The sequence below is a fragment of the Paralichthys olivaceus genome, chromosome 20, assembly GCF_024713975.1.
Source record: "Paralichthys olivaceus isolate ysfri-2021 chromosome 20, ASM2471397v2, whole genome shotgun sequence".
NCBI lineage: Eukaryota > Metazoa > Chordata > Actinopteri > Pleuronectiformes > Paralichthyidae > Paralichthys > Paralichthys olivaceus.
This window is the reverse complement of record NC_091112.1, coordinates 18677284-18697517: the sequence shown is the minus strand read 5'-3', so window position 1 is coordinate 18697517 and position 20234 is coordinate 18677284. Positions and strand designations below refer to the sequence as shown.

The 20234-nt window shown below is 42.9% G+C and overlaps 2 protein-coding genes across 2 annotated transcripts in view; one reads left to right on the top strand and one right to left on the bottom strand.

Annotated features, from left to right (window-relative positions):
* LOC109631531 (retinoic acid receptor beta) overlaps positions 1–20234 on the bottom strand; it is an 82576-nt gene that overhangs the window by 23563 nt on the left and 38779 nt on the right. The window contains exon 4 of the mRNA XM_020090364.2: positions 4837–4997. Within this exon, the coding sequence (XP_019945923.1) occupies positions 4837–4997 (161 nt within the window). The remainder of the gene's footprint in view (positions 1–4836; positions 4998–20234) is intronic.
* LOC138405936 (flagellar attachment zone protein 1-like) lies at positions 14520–17097 on the top strand. Its single transcript, XM_069516678.1, has 3 exons — positions 14520–14738; positions 15183–16775; positions 16895–17097. Exons 1-3 carry the CDS (start codon positions 14715–14717, stop codon positions 17009–17011), a joined length of 1734 nt encoding a protein of 577 aa, XP_069372779.1. The 5' UTR covers positions 14520–14714; the 3' UTR covers positions 17012–17097.

Genomic DNA, 20234 nt, shown 5'->3' with positions numbered 1-20234 from the left:
AGGAGAGACCGCTCAGTGTGGGCAGAGAGAATACATGCTCTCTTTGTGTGTTTTAGGCAGTCTGATATGATCTGCCCAAAGATGCCGCTGTATGGTCGACTTTACATTTGGTTGAATCTGCCTGTTTCTGTCTTTGTCAATTTAAAGTCTGAACTGTATGAACACATCAATAATAAATAAAACCGTCAGAAAAGGGAGTCAAAGAATGTGAGGCATTATATAACAAAACCAAAACCCAGACAAAGGGAATGTTAAAGTCAATTTCAAGGGCTGTTATATAATCAGTCCATTTATGTCAAAAAATTGTCTCAGTGTGTTTTTTTTTCTTGTCTGGAAAGAAAAGTCTGTGGAACAGCATTCAGAAACAACAACTCTACACTGGAACCCAGACTAGAGAGATCCCTTTACATGCTCCTCTTCACGTGATTAAGCGGAATCACAACACATGTTAACATTCTATTTGCCAGTGGACAGAAGTGACGATTACCCTGTTGGCACCATCATTCTTGATTTGAATTTACCCCTCTGGGATCGGCTTTCGACTGAAGCATTTTTTAAATGTTTTTTCAACTTTTGTTTTGGTGACTAAAAACCACCAAAGATCCCAATGGGAGGGTGATGCAGGTTTTACAGCCCCACTCCCCTGAAGCAACTGAAAAAAGAGAAGATCCAAAATGCATTCAGTATGTTTGCAAACCTCAACATCAGTCTGCAGCCCTCTGGACCTGGCACTGACATGCATCATGGGTGATGAGTTCAAGAGGATAGATGTGAATGCTCCCAAGCGCACTGAGGATGCATTGAGATCAGATCGATCAGATCACATTTGGACATGTTCTGTGCTGCATGTGGCATCATTCTTTCAGTGAATGATTCCTGGGACATGATGGAGGACCAGACGTCCTCTGTGTGAAAAGACTTTGTGTTTAGTTGCTTCTCAAACCACATAAATTGGTTTTGTCTATGACGTCTGAAAATTCCAAAAAGCCCATACAGACATCCATCTTTTCACAAAACTCTGTGTCTGTGGTTCGCGTGTTCGGAGAACCGTGCATCTTATCTGCTTCACACTTGGCATGTGTATTGTTAGAAGCCAAGTGATTCATTCAACACCAATAAACTTGTATAAATAGTCGATCAGTGCTCTCTAGCAGCAGAGACTAGAACTCATAAGGTGCATTCATGACAGTGACAACTGATTCTCCAGGTTCAGGCTCTGCATATTGAGTCAAGCTTTATCAAACTTTGAATAAACAGGTTTGTGGACTGGATTTGTGGAGTCCTGCTGTCTTTACTTGCTTTGGCTTAATCACAGCAGGTTTTAGTTTCAGAAAGAAAGCTGCAACCAGCATTACTGCAGCTAACAGCCCATTCCAAACAGGCAGGTTTACAATGGGCACTATAGTAATGCATCAAACATCTTGGTTTAATTCACTTTGCCTGGACACACCTAGAAATAAACCCAATTTCTACTTCTTCTTTAAACTTCCAGCAGTCGATGCACTTGGTGCATTGTTACCTCCCCCTTTTTTAGAATAAAAATGCTGTGAGCTTTTATTCGCAAATAGATCAGGGAGGTTAAATCTGATCACAAGTGGTCACTGGAGACATCCACGGAGACACAATCTGATACCAAGTGTGAACCGACGAAGTTAGAGCTGTCCACTGATCGCGTCGCCTGAGATGTTAATGCCAGGTGTGAACAGCCTCAGCCTGGCCCCCGGGGACTGTTTCAGCGCGAGAGGCCACGAACACAGCGGTGCCCTCCTGCCCCCGACCACATCACTGAAGTGACTGTGAAGACAGCTAGAGCACTCCCCCCCCCCCCCCCCTACTCTTCACAGCACATCAATCCCCCTGAGGTTGTTACTGTGAGGCAGTTAGCAGCGCGGCGGCTGGACACGAGCAAACAATGTATTGTGTGGCCACCCAGGAGAGAAAGAGAGTGGGAGATAAAGGGAGACAGAGAACAGCAGAGAGAGAGAGAGAGAGAGATCATTAAATATGATCTGGGGTTAAGTGAGAGGCACATTTGCTCTGTGTTTAAATCACAGATAACGAGCTGCAGTCGACACAACAGCACTATGGATGCACATTCCACTGATTGACGTCTGATTTGATGGGGATGGAGGTAGCAGTGTGTGTGAGAGAGAGAGAGAGAGAGAGTGTGTGTTTGCACAAAGCACATATGTTGGGGGGGTTGGAGGTGACCGATATTAAAGCAACTTATCATGCTCTCTTCCCTCTGGCTGGAGAGAGAAAGAAAAAGAGGGGACTAAAAAGGGGAGCTGAGGGAGGGAGGAGGGTGAGATAATTCGTGGTTGGAGTTTCTTTTTTCCACAGTCCCCCCTCGCCCCTCGCAATTCCAGTCAATTACACCAGTCCCATAATTCAATACAGCGAAACAAGGAAGTTGCCGGGGAATTCTAATTTAATTTAAGGTCATTTATTCAAACAAATCATAGAAGTTGCAGCATTAGAGAAGAAGCTGGCAGTGTGGAAATGAGCGCAGTGCTGTACGTCAGCAGACTTGTGTGTACAGATGCAGAGAGGGAAAAGGCAGTAAAAGCAGCCGGCACCTGTGACGGATGGCGACGGCGGTCAAACTGTAAAGTGGCTAATATCTCCAGACTGGGCCGTGTACCGTGCAGCAGCAGCGGTGGCCGCCTGGAGCCCTCCCGGGCCCCGCAGAGCGCTGATGCTTTATTTTGTCTTTGAAAGTGCCAGGCTCATTTGTCATCGCCATCACTGTCAATGAAGCATTATTCATTGTCGAGCTAAGCCCTCTCACTTGCGCGGCTATCTCCGCTAACCCGGCAATGAACTCCTAAATCACTGCAGACTAGGATTTGAATATTTCACCACAATAATTGGAGCTTTAACCTAATCTAGGGGCGCAGGAGCTTCTCTTCTGTTTCCAATGAGGAGGACTCAAAAGGCGCATCAGGATCCAATCACTAATAATAAGGAACTTCTCACAGTCTGTGAGCAAGCATAATTACCACTGATCCAGATTAAGGTTTTATCTGGGGCCCGACTGCCGCTCCAACAAACAGCAAACACTGGTTACTATCGTAACCGGGGAGCAATATTTTTGCTATCATGTCCTCCTATTTTCAGCTCTGCATTTTGCTTCAATACCAACTGATTATTTTGTAATATCAGGAAGTGTCTCATGGGAGATTGAATGGGATGAGGGTGGAGAAGAGAGGGGTTTCAGCGATTAGCAGCTTTGTGTTTTAAACTGAAAAGGGGGAAAATAGAGCTGTGGAGGTGGAAGCCGACTGAACACCGAAACGACAGCGGCGGCAGCTGCACTTTTTTCCATTTGCTCTGTTTTCCCTTGTCTCACCCATCTCCGCTCTCAGGTTCATTGTCAGAGACGATTTTCATCGCGGCGCTGAGGGAGACATTACTGAACATTATAGCTGCTGAGTACATTTGTTTATCTGGTATAAACAGTATTTTAAATGATTGACAGGTATCATGACATTTCCACCGAATCATTAAGCATACACCCCCCTCCTGCGCTGCGTCGCTCCCAACAAAAGAGTGTTTGTAGAGCGCCTTGTCAATCACGGCTCACTCCCGACGACTGTAATCTATATGTAAGTCAACTTAAAAACAAATACATTAGACGCTGTCAGCTCCATGCGTAATGCCGCCATTCCTGTGTCAATCAACGTGCAGCCAGCTCAACGTGATTTAGAGCTGTCAGCCGCCCTGCAGCTTCAACTGTTTGTGTGACGAAGCATCAGAAAACTCAACCGAACGACGGGTTTCCAGTGAAAAGTACGTGCTGGTGCTCTCTCTGGAGGTTTTCTTTCCACCTGCATAACCTCTGACCTTTGCACCGAGTCGTGACGACCACAGAGCCGTCCCTCAGGGGAAGGAGAAGCTTGTCACACAGATGAGGGGAGTGTGTAGTCATTTTCATACAAGGTCAGGTGCTTTGAGACTGGAGTCACTATGTGGTCTTTCACGGGGGGTTGTCGGTTCAGCACAGGGCCCTGGTGTTTGAGGGCTCATGTGAAGCAGAGAACTCTGAGCCTGTGAGTTCTGCTGGAGGATGGCAGAGGTAACAAAGCCTGCACAAACCCTGACAAGCGTTCTCAACACCCGGCTCAGCCAGCGTCCCACGTCAGCGCAAAGCTGGCTGTGTCGCTTGATTTACAAAAGCAGATAATGATGCAAGGTGGATTATCCATATTTATTCTACTTTTCAGACATGTCAGAAGCTAGAGGCTCGAATCGGCGTCTGCAGCAACTGGATGGGGAGCTGTCTGGCTCACAAACACATCCCTGATGAGGGCTTGATGTTGGAAACTGCATCGTCTTCCATCCTTAAGAAATCTTTCCTTATTTTTAATTTCCCTTCATACTCTTGCAACATTTTGAACTGGGGTAAACAAATCTTACTACCATCTCAGATTTGTCTTAGCAGAGGGAGCCTGGGGGGGGGGGGGGGGGGGGGGGCATGACTTTCACTGTCTTTCTATCAGGCTTAATGTCAAATCAATACGTATTGAGAGGAGAAGAAGAGGAAGTGCTGGCGAGGATTTGCCTGGACAGTCAGCGGTGTGCATGTGAGCTCAGGAGGTGCATTAGATGTGGATTTAGAGTACAGTATGAGATTGATTATCATTATGAGCTCTGCACTCGGGGCTAGTTTGCAAGAGCAGATCAAAGATGCAAACGCCGTCGCCGGCCGATGCAGAGTCACAGGATCAGAGAAACACTGTAGCTCTGTTATCTTTACCATTCAAATAAATGACCCACTGTGAAGATATACTTTCAGAAAGATGAGTTCCAGGCACTGCAGGACAGTAAACTCACCGTGGTGTATTTGCCAAGCTGGCAGAGGGAGGGGAAGGTTTCTTGATGGGCCTTGCGAATCTTTTCAATGATGCTCTCCAGCTCGGCTGTCAGCTCGTAGCTCTCTGCCAGCTCCGGCTTTGGGCTCTCTTTCTTCTTCTTATTCCGGTCATTTCGAACAGCTGAAGGAGAACAAAGGATTAGGATTAGGCGTCGACAATGAAGCCTGTAAATGGATGACTTGATCATCGCGGCAAATGTGGACGTTGGTGGATGGAAATGAAATGAAAGACATTTCGAAGGAGGAAGAACAGAAGTCTGTTGTTTGTAAGCATATTTTCTTTTGTCTGGTGACTTTTCAAGAGATGCAGCAAGTTGTCAAGTTATAAACGGAGACCTTACATAAGGAGAGAAAGTTTGGAGCTGCAGACTCTTCTGTCGGCTGAACCGGTTTCTGTCAGTATCAACTGGCACAGTCTCAAATAAGGAGAAAACAAAAGTGGCTATAAAAACTCAAGTGCTTCACAAATGGGCCGTGCGATTTGTGAGGCCATTTTCAATTAATTTCCCATTTCTTTTAGTTTCCTCTAACTAATGGTTTGTGTGCTTTTTTTAGGTGGCTCATCTGAGGTAGGCCTGAGGTGTAGATTAAGGACATGGATGAGTTTCTTCAATTCACAATGTGAATGTTAATTATTTACATTCATTTAATCTGGGAAATATTAAACTACAATAATCAGGCATGCAAAGCTATTAAGTACATTTGCTGAAGTACTGTATATTATATGCAACATTTCTGAGTGACTGAGAAACAAGGTGTTGTGTCTGCGTGGATGACATTTCAAAACACGCAGCGGGCAGGAAAATGAAAAAAAAAAGAATAGAAATATCTCAGGATGAAAAAGAGGTGCTATACACTGAGACACTGAAGAAGATGTCAAGAGAGCTTTTGGTGATAAGGACAATGTACTGTAAACAAATAGATGTGATCTCCCCACCCAAACGTTTTGTCCTGACTCGGTGCACCCCCCCCTCACCTGGGGTTCATGTCTGTAGAGGGCGTTTCAACATCCTTGAATGAATTTTATTCTGATAATTGAGTTGTATTGTTGATTCGTTGATATTTGTTAAGAGCAAAGAGAAACCCCTGTACCCCCACGACTATTGCACTGCCTTCTACAAGCGTAGCTTTCTCATAACCGTCAGGCAGCTTTAACTGATATTTTACAATAACAATGTATTTGATGTCAATGTGATAACAGTGCGACAATGTGAAAGGGTCCGCCTATAGCAATGAACCTACAGAGAAATGTCAGCTTAATCTCCAGCTGCCAGTCGTTTCCAGTCTGCTGATTTGTGCCATGTTGTCTTTAGCTGCAGCAGCTTTCAGAGAAAAAGCTCCGAAAGCTGCTGCACCCTATCTCAGCATCATGTGGTAAACTTTGTGAAGCATTAGCAGCTAAAGATACAGCTGAAAGAGTAGGTGCATTGGCCACAAACACAAATTAAACTATTAGCTGGAAGAATCCTTATCTCGCTCCACCTCTCCACTATCATCTGCAGACTTTCCACCATTACATATGTCTCTCCGCTGTCATCAGTCTGTGCTGCATGCCGCTTCACCACCCCCCACTGCTGCCACTGTCGAGGCTCCATCTAAAGATGCTTGCATCTCGTTATCAGAAGGGTATGACATGTAAGCATGTCTTCTCTCACATGGATTATGGCAGCTGGACTTGTAGATGTCACCGGACGTGGCCGCTTACCACAATGGAAACGACATCCTTGCATTGAACAATACACTATGAAGTGATGTGCGTACACGATCCCAAAGAAACAGGTGCACAAACCTCAGGGAGTGAGTCCCACAGTACGAAACAGGCAGGAGCTACAACAAAGCCCAGGCTGCTGTGTGTGAACTGCACCCTGAGAGACTGGAGTCCACAGAATCCTTTGCTTCATTAGGTGCAGATCTTTGAAGTCTGACTCAAACAAACCAAGCAGGTTTATCGCTTAATGCATAGCGTGATCATCCATACATCACAGGTCTCTGATCAGCCACACACTCCTCTTTCAAAGAAGGTGAGGAGCTGGAGAGAGAGTGCTGGGCCCCGTTGTCGGCACTGAGACACACAAGGGACCTTCTGTGGCTGACAAAACAACAGTCACATCCTCTGCCCTAGTTTATAATAAAAGCCCTCTATATTTCCACATTAAAGCCAAGGTTGGAAACCTTTAAAGCAGATCTACAAATAGAGAAATATAAATATATATATATATATATATATATGAGGGATTTTGCAAACAGTGGCCTACTTAAACAACAGTGAACACGGTGAAGCTTATGAAACCTCCCCTCTCTTCAGCTCTCATAACCACTATTATTTTCATATTCAGAAATCCAGGAAGCTTGTGTATCAGGGGGGTGAACCAAAGGTTGCACTGGGACCCGGTGACAAGAGCGTCCACACTCTAACTGTGACACATAAAGGGCGTAGGGAACACACACAGGCAGGAATGTTTGTGGCACTGAACACACTATATAACATGAAACAACATGAGAAGTACAATGAAGAGAGACAAAAGCTATAGCTTGTTGTGAGATGCTTGGGGAAGGTGTTCCAGAGCCAGAAGGCCACAGAGCTGAAGTCGCACAGAGATGGTTCAATGGGGAGAGTGGCTCTGGGGTCAGTTCTCGGTATAATACAAAGTTTGATATGACTTTGTAGAGTCTTGAATGTGAGGAGAGGAATGATGTAGGGTTTTAGGGCTGGAGTGAGACAGGGATGATGAGAGAAAATGGCACAAAATACAGTTCCAGGTCTAATTTTTTACTTGTTTAACCCCAATATTGCACAAAACAGAACCATTCATAAAAACTCTGGACTTTTTCAGACCAACGCAGCAGGAGATTGTTCGGTCAGACACGTTCACAACAACACAGAAATCTCAGGTGTGTTCAGGTGAGGGGTGGCGCAGCAGGAAGCGGCAGGTTGTTAAATATTAATTCTGCTGTGGAGATCAAGTGTTTTTGTTTACAGCACAACAACACTGGTGTCGGCCCTTATCACCAAAAACTGTCTTGACATCTACATCGGTGTCTTCTACATCTGTGGCTCTGCTTTTTCCTCCTGAGATATTTGCATTGTTTTCGTTTCTTCCATTTTTGCCTGTCATGTATTAGAAATGTCATCAACCCACACATTCACTTGCTGTGAGTCCTGCGGAGGATCTCTTTGCTGCTTTGTAACATGGGCTATGTTATTCACATGGTATTATGATTTTACTGCAAGATGGTCTTTCTGTGTATCATGTTATCCCTGTGTTTGCGTGGGTTTTCTTTCGGGACTCCTCCCTAAAGACTGGGGACTTTAAATTGACTGTAGGTGTGACTGCTGCTGCACTTATTTATTAGGTGAGGGACCCTATCACTAGACTGCACTAATGCCCCCGCCTGTGACTGAGACACTTCAACTTCCCATGGCCAATAACGAACTAACTGCACGTACTTCAAATTGTAAATACCTTATCTTATCATCTAAATTGCACAGTCCTTGAGTTTACAACATATTGCACAATGCCTTCTCTATTTTTAATATTTTTATTACAAATATATTTACAAACACACCACAGTAAATTCTTTGTACGTGTAAACGCACAAACCCCGATTCTGAATGTGAGAGTGAATGTATGTCAGCCCTGTGATGGACTGGCGACCTGTCGAGGGTGTACCACGCCTCACAAACAATGTCAGCTGGGATGAGCTCCTGCTCCCCCTGTGACCCTCATAAGATAAGCGGTATAGATGGAATGGATGGACCTGGCCATGTGACTCTGGCTAAGATAAATATTTCTCAGATGTTGGTATATCTTTAACTTGATGAGCTGCAACAGTAACATACTGCTTACAATGCTTACACCCTACCACAGCCTTTCTGACCCAATCAGAGATAAATATATTGACCAATGTGCTTATTCCCATAATCAGGCATTAACCCAACACATGGGTTAGAGTCCAACTCAAACAACTCATCTGTTTTATCAGCAGTGGTTGATACCCTTAATCTGTTTGACCTGATGCGTGTAAACTGACACATGCTGGTAGCCTACTTTCAAACTGCAGTTTCTTTTCTATTCCTCCACATAGTGTCAGAGACAAATCGGTCGCACTCGGGGACATCGGATGTTGTGCACGTCTGTTTCATTCTGACTCTTTTCACCCACATCTCACAGGCTCCTCTGGCTCCACACTGTCTGAGCGTCTCAGTGCATCGAAATAAAAGAGAGTCAATACGAGTTGGACTGAATGCTATGGTCAGCCTTCTGAATCGTTCTGACTATTCTGCTGAGAGGCAGCAGTAATGTGCTGACATTAATCACTCCATACATTTTGACCTATATCTTTGACCTATATGTCTGTTACATTGAAGTAGCCTATATGTACTGTATGTATTCAAGAGAATTTCCACTACATCAACTGCGATTATGCAGTTAGTAAAGCAAGCTTTGACAGTGACAATGTTAATTACTTCACAGACTAAAATGGGATCCAGGAGAACACTAACACTGACTAATTATAACAGAATCAAATTAAATAGATTTCCTGGCCACAGATTGGATCAGTTTTAAGATTATTACAAATTTCATTTGTATTTTCTGCTTCATACTTGACGGTGTTTATCCGCCAACATATAAAATGAAACCAGTAATTAGAGAACCGATGGAAGGGACGTCACTTAGAGAGGACAAAACATGGAGGGGCCACAATATTGTGTTGTGATTCAAAACAAGAAATGAGAAGGTGACAGAACGATGAGAGGATATTGAAGTTTATAAAAAATGGCACAGGAGAAAATTATACATATACATGTATACGTATACAAATGTATGTAAATGTACAAAAAACAAATCATAAACCTGTGAAAGTCCCTGAAAACCTTTAAAGGTCTGTTGTGATGTTAATTGCAGACCACACACTCAATTACACTTGACTGAACAATCAAATCTATGCATATCATGTAATTGAATTAATTAGCTACATGTGAAACGTCAAAAACCATGTCTGCAATATGTGAATGTTTTAAAAATGTCTATAGAATCACACATCAAATTTAAATTGAACATGTAAAGTAACATGTGAGATTGTTTGAACAATGGGAACTATTAATTAATTCAATTATCATCAATCAATTACTCAAAGTAAATACATATGTGGCAGTCACGTGTGACAGTCTCTGTGTACAGAGGCCATGTAGAGGTAGTACAATAAAATCCCTCCAACCCTGTCTGTAACCTTCTGTAAGCATTCACATAATTGCTCAGCTCGGTGGCCTTAAAAAATCAGGTGAGCTTGAACTGTTCAATCTGTTCAAAAAAATGTATCGCAGCTGTGTGATGGAGAATAATTCACTCAGTCAGAGCTGTCATGACTCTGGACTTTTTGGAAGAGTGTTTTCATTTCGATTATGGACACTTTGTTTATTATAGCTGTATCTATTCCTGTGTTTTCCTTATGTTTGGATTTGTGCTCTGAGTTTTCAGTTTTATGTTGTAGTGCTCCTGGTGTGTTTTCCTTGTCCCGCTCTGTTTCCTGTTTTATTTTCAAGTTTCTGCTCCTTGTGTGTTTTCCACCTTAACTTCCTGCCCTTGATGCGTTTCACCTGTCTGTCCTGTGCCACCTGTCTCTAGTTAGTCATCAGTTCAGTGTGTATATAAGTCTCTGTGCTTGTCTTTATCAGTTTGTTGTTGTCTTATGTGTTTTTCTCACCACCTCATTGTCGTTTCGCTTCCCTCAAGTGTGTTTTCTAGTGTCTACCTTGTTTTTGCTGTGAGCACCTTTTGAGTTTAACTGGATATTTGGATTTTGTTTGTTCTCTGTAAAGAGCCCTGCCTGAATTAAAGGACACTTTAAGTTAAAACCTTTTTGTTCTGCATTTTTGTGTCCACCCGCTCCTTAAAACGTGACAATGTCCATGATCTCACAGCAATAGTGCAGCCTTCTTGATGTTTAGAAAAGAAAAAAGAAAAGCCCTGGCTGTTTTTGTCAGAGTCTGTCAGTGGTAGGTGCCTTTTCAAAGAGAGGACAAACAGTCATGGGGGTGTGAGGGTGAAACCAGGCGCTCCGTGAACACACGATACAAAAACACTTTGCTGCGTGGCAGGGGGGATGGTCCAGAGTAATGGTATAGAACGGGGGATGGTCCACAATCTGTTCAAATGTGTGTGTATGTCATTTGTCACAGTGCAGTGACAATCTGTGTCTGGAGAGGGGGTTGTGGTTCTCACAAAGGCTGGAGATGTTATTTAGGGAGACAGCGTCGGGGCAAGTGCAGCCCCCCCACCCCGACCAAACACAAACCATGACCCAAGGCAATCCATTACAATTGCACTCCAAGCAAATCACTGTGAGAAGATACATCAAAATGATGCATCAGAAAAGAAGCCATTAAAATATATGGCTTTTTAATAAGCACAATAGAGGGGTTGTCATTATATATTAGTGCCTGTGATCACTACTCATGATAATTATCTCCACTTTTCTCTTTACTGGCCTCTGTGGCTCTATCTGGATCTCTGAGAACCGTTTTATGTAAAATCTTAAAACTTCATGGGAGATAAATGGACATTCAGACTGAAAACAGCGCTGCGTAAAAAACACAAGAGGCTGCATCAGTGTGGGTGTGCTCTTCCGAGTAGATCTAAGAAGATGAAATACAATCTTCCACAGCAGCTTCTAATTACTTTATTCATAACTACTGCACTGAGACAGAGTTTTATAACTGGAAACATAAGTGTGTGCGTTATTCTATTGCAGAGAATGTTGAATGGCTGGTTCATCTGTGTTTTGAAGCAGTGATATAAATTTGAAGATGCTAAATAATGATTGTGTGTAATATTCTCAAATTGTCTTTCTTCGACAGTAGAACTATAATGTAATTACTTGCTTGCAGCCAAGGCTTCCAATCCTAGAACAGATACAGTGTTTACAGAGGAGCACTATCTCTCTGTCTTTACTGGTGGAAAAAAAAATGATTGCAGGCCACTGAGACTTTGGGTGTCTTCAACATGAAAACATTGGGGCACTTTTCAATCCAAAAACAAAAAGTGAAAAATGTGTTTTGAGCATTAGGGTGTGCTTGCCTCCAAATAGAGGAAAAACCACCATCCAGGCGATGGTGTCTCTCAGGCTTTGAGGGAGCACTGTAAATGTCGAGTGGCCCTGAAGTGCTCAAAGATGAAGTGAGAAGGAATAAGACACGCTGGTATATAATACACTCCTCACAGCGATGCCTACTGTCTCACTCCAAGACACTCATCTCCCTCTTCCCTTAGTTAAAGAGCAATGTCCCACCCTCTGTCTTTTATCTGCTTTATTTCTTTTTTTCCACAGCTGCTTCTAGCCCCCTGGTGACGCCTGGCATTTTTTTCTCTCTCTGCTCTGCTGCTTTAGCTGGATGTTGTGTGGTTTGAGGGCAGCAAGCATAGATGACGGCCGTTGTTGAGAAGCCACCAGCCAGCCATCTGTGTGCTGCCAAGCTCTGCATGGTGTCTCTACAAGCAAACAGATGCAGCGGTAAACAAACACCATCTATCTGGAGCCCACGTGGTCCAGCCCGGGCCACTTGCCACAGCACTTAATATGGCAGCTCCCTAACACCAACCAGGTGGCTGTCGAGAAACGATGATAAGTCTTTGCTGCCGCCAGAGCTCCGAGTCTAAGCAAACGGCTGTAATGGGACGGGGGGAACAGAAAGGAGAAGGGGTTGTCAGATGGGACAACTACATTGTTAAATGATGACCTTGGAAGAGGAGGGGGGAGGGGTGTTGGAGTGCCACCATAGGCAGTGAGAAATTATAATCTCATGATGGTCTCACTACCAGTTGAGAGGTTTTTTTTCTACACTGACACACTGAATATGCCTATTTGGTATTAAGCCCATACCAACAACTTAACAATAAATAAACAAATATCATGCTACGTACTCTGTCCAAACGCTTACTTTAACTGCATATCAGTTTCAATCCTCGTCCATACTAACAGACGTGAACATGCATATCACGTGACATACTGTAGGCATACACGCGCCGGTGTACACTGGTAACATTTGCTTGTTAACTGCAGAAAGAGCTAGGCTGCAAACAAGATTGCGCGAATGACCTCTTTGTTTCAGCGGTTCAATGTGGATGCTACGCGTATCTATGGCAGAGTCAAACATAATTTCATTTAAGTGCATCCAACACAGAACGATACACTGGCTGTTGCAAGCTGACGAACATCAGGAATGAGCATGAACCAAAGCCCTGGATAAAGTGATCTGCTGGTGGCCCCAGTTGATCCCCACAGCCATCAGGCTCCCTCCCTCTGCACCACACTGCACAACAATCCATTCAAGAGTAAAGATATTAAGACTAAATTAATCAGATCATAGGTTTGATTACAATGTTTCTTTATCATACAATGTCAGTGAATCAACATCTCTGAAAAGATGCAGAGAGCTCTCTCTAGTTCTGGAGAGAGTCTACCACAACTGGTAGATAACAATCTTTTCATTTCGTCAGACATTCTTTTAAAATGCAGAAAGCAAAAGTGTAACTTTGATGTAGAGAGTGCTGGTTTTGGGTTTGTAACCTGGATGTTGCAAGGCTAGCAAGTGTTTTCTAGTGTGTTTACAGCAGGTCCTTCGAACTAGACAAGGTTTCATTTCTAAAGACTCTGAAGACTCTTCTATTTGGCGGGTGACCCACTCAAACTCAAATAATTCAAAGATTCTCCAGATCTCAAAATGCACCTGGGAGAAAATCTGTCAAACAGCCAACACAGATGAGGAGCTCAAAGAGACTGGAGACTGAACGAACAGTTGATCACAACAAAACCAGCTGAATAGCGGATACACACACTGAAGAAATGGCATGCTTTACAAACATCTGACTGAGTAGAAACCTTGTTAAGTAACAAAATGCTGCTGCAATGAATTTGTATGACCCATTTATGCAAATCTAAGGCGTTAACCACAAAACAAAGCATTTAGTTCAAGGTCAAAAAAGTTTTAATTCACAGTGAAAAACCACAACCTGTTATTTTAAAACCCACACATTGCAAACCCTCATGCTATCGACACCCCTTTTGCCCATTACTTGTTCCTGTACCACACCTTCATCGTCATCGTTTCTTTGGTTAAAGTCCCTCCACTGCACCTGTCTGCCTGCTTGTGGGTCCATCTGGGTCATTCACACTGTTGTCCCTGCTCAAACCGTGAAATTGTCTGGTGCACCTGCTGCGCTGTGCACTTGCAACACTTCCATCTGTCCCTTTGCCTTGTCTATCAGCATCAACATTTAAATGAGTTCCGATGCTCTAGGGCATGTCCCAACAAAGTGTGGTGCCACCATGGTGTCCATATTCTTTGGCACCACTGCACCAATAATCAGTAGCTTCAGGGTTGAAAGACACATATCAGTACATCCAGAATATGTTTCTATCTACAACTCCTTTCTGTTAAACTTTTGTTCCATCACAATCCACAGTGCATGTGTCAAAAAGTCCTCGGCAGATTCAACTGATTAATATCACATTTAACTGACAGTGTCTGTGGTGTCCCATGTGACAGTGTCTGTGATGTCCCATGTGACAGTTTCTGTGATGTCACATGTGACAGTGTCTATAATGTCCCATGTGACAGTGTCTATGATGTCATATTTGACCTTGATTGTTAAATGTCATTTATCTGGACTTCAAAGCCATCAAGGCCAGGTTCAGTGCCTATAAGAGTTCGGGAAGAGACCTTAGGAGGACAACAGCTCCAAAACTAGACCACAGATTCACAAATCTTCGAAACACGAGACCGTCAGAAGACAGAATATACTTCAGTACACCTACACTATTCCTGTATTTAGCCAACATGCCGAAGAACAAGTCAAAAAGGGTAAGGTTTCTAAGCAGGAAACATGTTTTTTAGTGTTACACTCTTCATGATTTTATTTTATTTTTCCATTGTTTGTCTCAAACTCTAAAAATATTTTTTCTGCGAGGGGGTGGACTTTAAATAAACCCATCACATAGTTGATAATAATAATAAATATTGTAGTTAATTAGCTATATTATTAGCTATGTATTGTTTGTTTTTCATTTAATCAATAATCTTGTAAATCGTGAAACCGTGATATTTCCTCTGACAATAATCGGCGCCAAAATTTCATATCGTGACATCCCTAGTATGTAGAGACAGTATTTAACAGAATTGAAGAAACTGTATTTAAATGTACTGGTGGTTAAATCAAATATTTGTTGTTCTGGTTCATCAACATTTAATTCAAAGCGAGTGTGGGACTGTGTTTTTAACTGTTATATGTTTGTTTGTGTCTTTCAGGTGCCAGACTCAGAGAAATTATTTGAGGACCTCCTTGAAGCAAAACAAAAGTTGGATTCTGAGAATATGAATCTGGCTTACGAAAATGCCAGTCTAAAGATGGCCATGTCCTGCAAAGAAGCTACATGGCGGAAGGAAAAGGAGAGCATGCAGAATGCAGACCATGAAAGACTCAAGGAGGAACTAGAGCTTGATCTCAAGGATGCCAAGAAGGAGTTGAGGATCCAAGAGAAGGAGTACAGGTCCTTGAGTAATCGCAACCAAAGCCAGCAGGCAGAGATGCACAAGATCAGACGTGACCTGAAGCAAAAGTGCAACCAGGTGAATGAGCTGGAGTACTCCATAAAACAGAGCGAACAGGTGATCAACAGGACTGTGCATGAGAAACAGGCACTGGAGAAGCAAATCACTGAGCTCAAAGCTATGGGGACAAAAGTTCTCCAGAATGAGCCTGACTGGCAGTCAGAAATCAAGGCTCTGAAGGACGTGCTCAGCCGTGAGCAGGCAGAGAAGGAGGCTGGTTGCATGAAAATCAAGGCTCTGAAGGACGAGCTCAGCCGTGAGCAGGCAGAGAAGAAGGCTGGCCTCATGAAAATCAAGGCTCTGAAAGACGAGCTGAGCCATGAGCAGGCAGAGAAGGAGGCTAGCTTTATGAAACTCAAGGCTCAGAAGGACAAGCTCAGCCGTGAGCAGGCAGAGAATAAGGCTGGCTTCATTCAAATCAAGGCTCTGAAGGACGAGCTCAGCCGTGAGCAGGCAGAGAAGAAGGCTGGCTGGATTCAAATCAAGGCTCAGAAGGACGAGCTCAGCCGTGAGCAGGCAGAGAAGAAGGCTGGCTGGATTCAAATCAAGGCTCAGAAGGACGAGCTCAGCCGTGAGCAGGCAGAGAAGAAGGCTGGCTGGATTCAAATCAAGGCTCAGAAGGACAAGCTCAGCCGTGAGCAGGCAGAGAATAAGGCTGGCTCTAATAGCATCAAGGCCCTGAAGGACGAGCTCAGCCGTGAGCAGGCAGAGAAGAAGGCTGGCTTCATTCAAATCAAGGCTCTGAAGGACGAGCTCAGCCGTGAGCAGGCAGAGAAGAAGGCTGGCTGGATTCAAATCAAGGCTCAGAAGGACGAGCTCAGCCGTGAGCAGGCAGAGAAGAAGGCTGGCTGGATTCAAATCAAGGCTCAGAAGGACGAGCTCAGCCGTGAGCAGGCAGAGAAGAAGGCTGGCTCCAATAAAATCAAGGAGCTGGAGAGACTGCTCAAGGTCACAGAAGAGAAGTGGGTGACCAAGCATGAGGCCAGAATTGTCCATACGGATCAGATGATCGCCAGTCTCACCAGTCAGAATATGGCACTGGAAGCCAGCAACCAGAAGCTCATCTTCACGCAGCAAGCCATCGAGACAAGGATCCTCCACAACAAGACTGAGTGGGAAACGAAAGTTGACGCTCTGGAGGACCGTCTCAGTTGTGAGCAGGCTGAGAAGGAGGCTGGCTTGATAAAAATCCAGGAGCTGGAGAAACTGGTCAGCGACACTGAGCAGATGTGGGCGGCCAAGCACGAGGCCGACATAAAGATGCTCATCCTGAAACAGATCAAGCTTCAGGTAAGTCACATCAGCTCCGTTTGATCTAAATAAGAACTAGTTGCACTTTAAGTTTGTTTCTTATTCAGGCTTTTGAAAGAGAAAACTAAATCTAAACACATTTGTCTCTGTCTTTTCAGGAACTGGCCTTGATGACAGACAAGGACAAGGCGAAGAGAGAAAAGGAGCAAAAGAAAGAGGTAGAAAAGAGGCTTAAGAAGGAGCTGAATGAGAAGAAGAAGCAAGAGAAGAGATAGAAACTAGACAGAGAGAAGGAGGAGAAGAGGCAAAGGAAATGAAAAAGAAAATATGTACCTGTAAAATAAAGTTTAAATTTAATCAACATCTCTTGTTTCTTCCTCAATGCACCCTGGTGTTCATTTTGTAAGTCATGGTTCCATATAGGGTCAAATATATGATGTGTATATGATATATACTGTGTATATAATGTGATTGACAGCTAGTAATGTCCAATGGGTGCAGGTGGAGGAGGGCGTGCAGTGTCCTCGAGCTCTCAGTCAGGCTCCACCCCTCGCTCCTACTAATGTGGTCACTTCCAATTTAAAAAAAATAAGATAGTGTCGGACCAAATAGACGAGAGGCTACAAAGCAGCAGCTCACAAACCGAGCAAGCTCCGTTTCATTGTTGCAATGCTGCATCATCAGATTTGTTCCATCTCGTCTGTTCGCAAATGATCTGACACAGATTGCAGCCATCAGGAAAAATTAAACATGCAATCGGTATTTGATGAGTCAGAACTAGTTAAGTTAAATAATCTCATTGTTCAACGTGACTCCTGAATGGACAGATGTGTGAGGATTTCTATAAGTTTTGGTTCGTTTCAGGAGAATAAAACTAGGACGCTGCGTCGCTCTTCAAAGAATTATGGGACGGCATTTTCCCCTCTCCTTGTGTAAAGGATGGTCCAGTGTTTCCTCTGCTAAAGGAGATAAGAAGAATAGAAGCATAGAAGCTAATTTCCTTATGATTTAGAAAATTCCAGTATGTGTACAGTTTACTGCATAACCAAAAATAATGCGTTAAGTTACCAGTCATAGACTTGCATCTGTTGCAAATGGGTGAAACCTCAGGAAAGAAACTGCAGTTTTTGATGATGCTTGATTGGATTTAAAAGGACTGTTGGGCCATTCATTTATATGTTTCTATTCTTTTGTACTTCAACGTGAATGAGTGAATCTGGTCTTTGAACACAGTCAAAAATGTGTTTTTAATAAGTCGACATAGTGGTTGTTTTGTGTGTTTATGTCCTAAACTTAATTTTGCCGGCTATTGAGTCTGTAGTATTTAAACCAGTGGGAATGTCTGGGATGTGAAAAGTGTGTTTGCAACAACTCCCCAGGTTTCCACCTTACACACACACACACACACATACACAAATAATGTGTATAGATATGAAAACAGACCCCCCCCCCGCCTTTTTGTACTGTTCCAATAGAAATCACAGTTTGTGGTACTGTGTTTCCAAACTGATCGATCAATCAATAAATACATTTTTTTATATACTCCATATTCACTTATCATAATTTACCTCATAGGGCTTATATCATAGAAAACTGTTTGTTTAATAATGAATCATACAAGACTCGTGATTGCTAATATAACACAAAACACAACTCATGTAAAGATGCACTCAATCATGTTCCTGCTAGTGCAGCACACACACACACAAGTCCACCTTTGTCTTCCACTTCAAGTAGCACTTCAGTTTTCAGCAGAGGCACATGATTGCACGAGTTGAAAAGCAGATGTTTCCACATTATCTTCTGATTCCAGCCTCAGACTGGACTGTCAACACCCCACATACTTTCATCATGGGATAACTACACAACTCCATAACAAAATATAAGCTGAATGTATGTACTGTATTCTTAGCTAACTGATCAATTGCAGTATCTGCTAGTAATCATTTAAACTGATGGGATATTCTCATGGCTGATTTGTGTATCTAGTAGTTTGGGTTTCTGTCTAACATTTAAATACAATGAACTATTGGCTTTATTTGTTCTTTGTTATATTTAGGCAACCACAGTCCAAACTCATTTGAGGTTCTTGGATAGTGGAACAAGGTGCCAAATGCTGTCTTTGTTCAAGAACCTCTTAAAGATTCATGTCTCCTGACACCTTTAATACCACAACATGCCAAACTAGCACTTACTGTGACTTTCAGTGCACCTTTTAACCTGATCTCCTGCTCTTATTGAAGACACTTGGCACTTGCATCAAGGTCTTCTACTGTACTAAAGCTTAAGTGTTGTCCTCTAGTTGTAAGTCTTACGTCTTTAGAACTATGGCTGGGCAATCGATTACTATTGCACTCCAAGCAAATCATTGTGAATGAAAGAAAAAATAAGAAGACATTCATTACACAAATCTAGATCTAGAGCTACATTCAATTTAGCCAGCTAACTGTGTCAAACAGCTCTTAACTTTCTTCACCAGTGCCTCTTCATTAAGGTTATTTGCCTCAGTGATTGTGTTGGAAAGTGTATCCATGGGCTGGAATTCTACATCCATCCATCTCTCCATCCATTGTCTATTCTGCCAATCCCAGCAGACATTGGGTGAGACAGTCCATCACAGACTAGAGAAGTAGACTTGAAGGGCCCTTGAGCATTTTTTTTTTACTGTCTCCAATTAACCTAAGCTGCATGTCTTCTTATCTGAGCAACTGGAGAAGAAAAACCTTGTTTAACGACAAGGTTGGAGTTTGGTTGTATTAAGAAATATATCTTTTTTGAATATTTCATATTTTCGCTGGTAAAAATAGCATAAAACCTGTGTTTCCCTGTTGAGGTCACTTTGGAGGCTACAGTACATGCAGCTTAGTCTAATTATCTGTGATTCTTTGTGCAGTACATACTCTTGCCTCAGACATATCTAGTTTTAATAGAAACAATTATAAGTCACTGGATATTGGAGTTGAAGCCCAATTTCAAGCAGTGATAAATCCTCATTAGTCAGTCTAGTTTGAATATTAAGGACATAAAATGTTTTGAAAACCTTTTACATTAAGAAATGTTATGCATCTTTCTCCCAGATGACAAAGTATGTGCACAGAAGGATCCTTTTTATAATACTTATAAGTCAGACATTTTGTGCAACTTCTTAAAATGTCCCTCAGACACATTTCCGGAATCAAACCCTACACCAAAAGGATCAAAGGTCAGTCCTATATTCTTCCATCTCAAACATAAGCTGCTCCCCCATCTCAGTAGTTAGAACTGCAACAGGAGCTAGAGTCTAATTCTTCATATTACATTTGGGATCTGGCCTTAGCAAGGTACATTCTTCTATTCAGAAGGAAGCTGTGTCCTAGAGCTTAGAGGAGCAGCCTTAGGAGTACTCTTGAGCAAGGCACTTAACCTCCTGAGGTGCTCCATCGGGTGAATACACTCCATGAGTGGATGTTGAAATGTAGAGGTCAAATTTCCTGTGTGTTTAAAAACATACCTGCAACA